Genomic DNA, 2079 nt, shown 5'->3' with positions numbered 1-2079 from the left:
CCTTTGGGATAAAGGTAATAATCGTACCATTAATATCAGCAATGGTTTGCGGGTTTTCCAAATAAGCTAGGAAAGCATTCCAGACTTGATCACCTACCAGATTCCAGTTCTTTTGATAAAAAGCAGCTATATACCCATCCTCCCCTGGGGCTTTTGAGCCTTTCATTGTGAAAAAAGCTTTTTTAACTTCCTCCTTAGTAACACTCACCCTTAATTTATCCATGACTTCCTCAGGAACAATAGGTCATCTAGTATTGATCCACTCACGATGACAACTTTCATCTTTGAAAAGATTAATATAAAAATCGCGGATCATCTTAACCAGGCCTTCCTCTTCACGAATCCAACTTCCATTATCATCCTTGAGTTCCACGATTCTACCTCTTTTCCTTCTGACAATAGTCTTTGTATGATAGTATCTCGTGTTTCTGCCACCTTGATTAATCCACTGAGATCGAGACTTTTCATACCATAATAACTCCTCTTGATCAAGGACCTCCTCAAGTTCAGCTTTGATCTTGCACTCCACTTTCTCCAGATAATCTTTATTGTGCTCAGAAATGGCTCTTTGAATACCTTCAAGTCTTCTCATCAACTTATTCTTCCTATGCTTAATATTCCCAAACACCTTCTCATTCCACTCCTTAATGCAAGGGGTAAGAACCTTCAAACAATCAGCAATGTTCCCATGCACGTGCCAATTGTCCTTTAAAAATTGATTGAACAGGATATGGTCCTGCCAAAAGGAATGGAAACAGAAAGGACGATCCTTCCACTCATCTTTTGAAGAAGACAAGGATATAAGAAGGGGGTTATGGTCACTGTTTAACCTAGGAAGGGCTCTAACATGACCCTCCTCAAATGTAACCCTCCATAAATCGTTACTGCAAGCACGATCTAACCGTTTAAAAACTCTATCCATATTCAGGAAACGAGGACTACGCCAAGTAAATCTCGAACCGGAACTATTCAAATCAATCATCTTCAGATCCGTAAGTAAGGAAGCAAATCTGTTACATTTATATAAATCTACCGGGGCACCTCCACGTTTCTCAAAAGGGGATGCGATTTCATTAAAATCATCGGTGATAAGCCAGGGCTCATTCATAGAATCAGCAATCCGACGAAGATCCTGCCAAACGCTACGTCTCACCTCTTCTCTAGGATTGGCGTAAATAAATGTGCATAAGAACGCAACATTATCGGAGAAACAAACTTTCAAATGAACCATTTGCATGTTCTTTTCCAAAATCGTAACATTACAGAACTCCTTGTTCCACAAAACCCAGATCCCTCCCATGAAACCTTGAGCTTCTTCCACAATACAGCTGTTATACCCTGTTCTTTTAATAATCTTTTGAGCTTTCGCACCACTTATTCTAGGTTCAAAAATAGCAGTCAAATCTATTCTGTGTTTTTGGATCATACTAGTTAAGGTTCCCAAAAACCTTTTCTTTGCCGCCCCGCGACAATTCCAAGCCAGCAAAGACATCAATCAACCATAAGGCTTGCAGGTTCCTGGTACCCTGCTGACCCCTTAGCAATCTCAACACTATCTTCATTTGTACCTCCTTTATCAACCTCCATGTGATGCGATAAAATAGACGCATTCGAATGGGTAGTGACCAAAGTCCTATTAGGATCCGGAGCTTTAGGATATCTTAAACCATTATCACTCCCACTTTGGTCCCCCACGTTCTGATCCACTTCCATTGCTGTATTTTGAACAGGAGGCAACACAACTTGCCTATCTACAAGTAACATAGGGGTAGTCAAATGCTGGTTTTGAATTTTAGCAATAGCTTTCTGACGTAGCCCTATATTATTGGCCAAATCCTCTTTTTTTGAAGGCATAGGAACATTTTCAGAGGCTACCCTATCATTTGAGGGTCCCCCAACAAGGATGTACCTATCTGCATGTTCTTCCAATTCAATGCTAGAATGACTCGAGGCATCTTTTCGATTAAAACCTTTTAAACCACTATTAATGATGCCATTATTTTCTACGCTGATGGCTCCCTCATTTCCCCTTGATTTTTGGTCATTAATTACGCTAGGATTATGCCCATGATTAGGCTC

At 40.3% G+C, this 2079-nt stretch overlaps 1 protein-coding gene across 1 annotated transcript; it reads right to left on the bottom strand.

Annotated features, from left to right (window-relative positions):
- Nucleotides 1-244: 244 nt before the first annotated feature.
- Nucleotides 245-1492, bottom strand: LOC133315294 (uncharacterized). Its single transcript, XM_061516893.1, has one exon. It carries the CDS (start codon nt 1490-1492, stop codon nt 245-247), a length of 1248 nt encoding a protein of 415 aa, XP_061372877.1.
- Between the last annotated feature and the right edge of the window lie 587 nt (nt 1493-2079).

This window comes from Gastrolobium bilobum, unplaced genomic scaffold (assembly GCF_033153095.1).
Source record: "Gastrolobium bilobum isolate Gb01-03AN ecotype WA unplaced genomic scaffold, APGP_CSIRO_Gbil_v1 utg1030, whole genome shotgun sequence".
In the NCBI taxonomy this organism is placed as follows: domain Eukaryota; kingdom Viridiplantae; phylum Streptophyta; class Magnoliopsida; order Fabales; family Fabaceae; genus Gastrolobium; species Gastrolobium bilobum.
The sequence above is the reverse complement of the archived record's forward strand: the minus strand, read 5'-3'. Positions and strand labels throughout refer to the sequence as shown.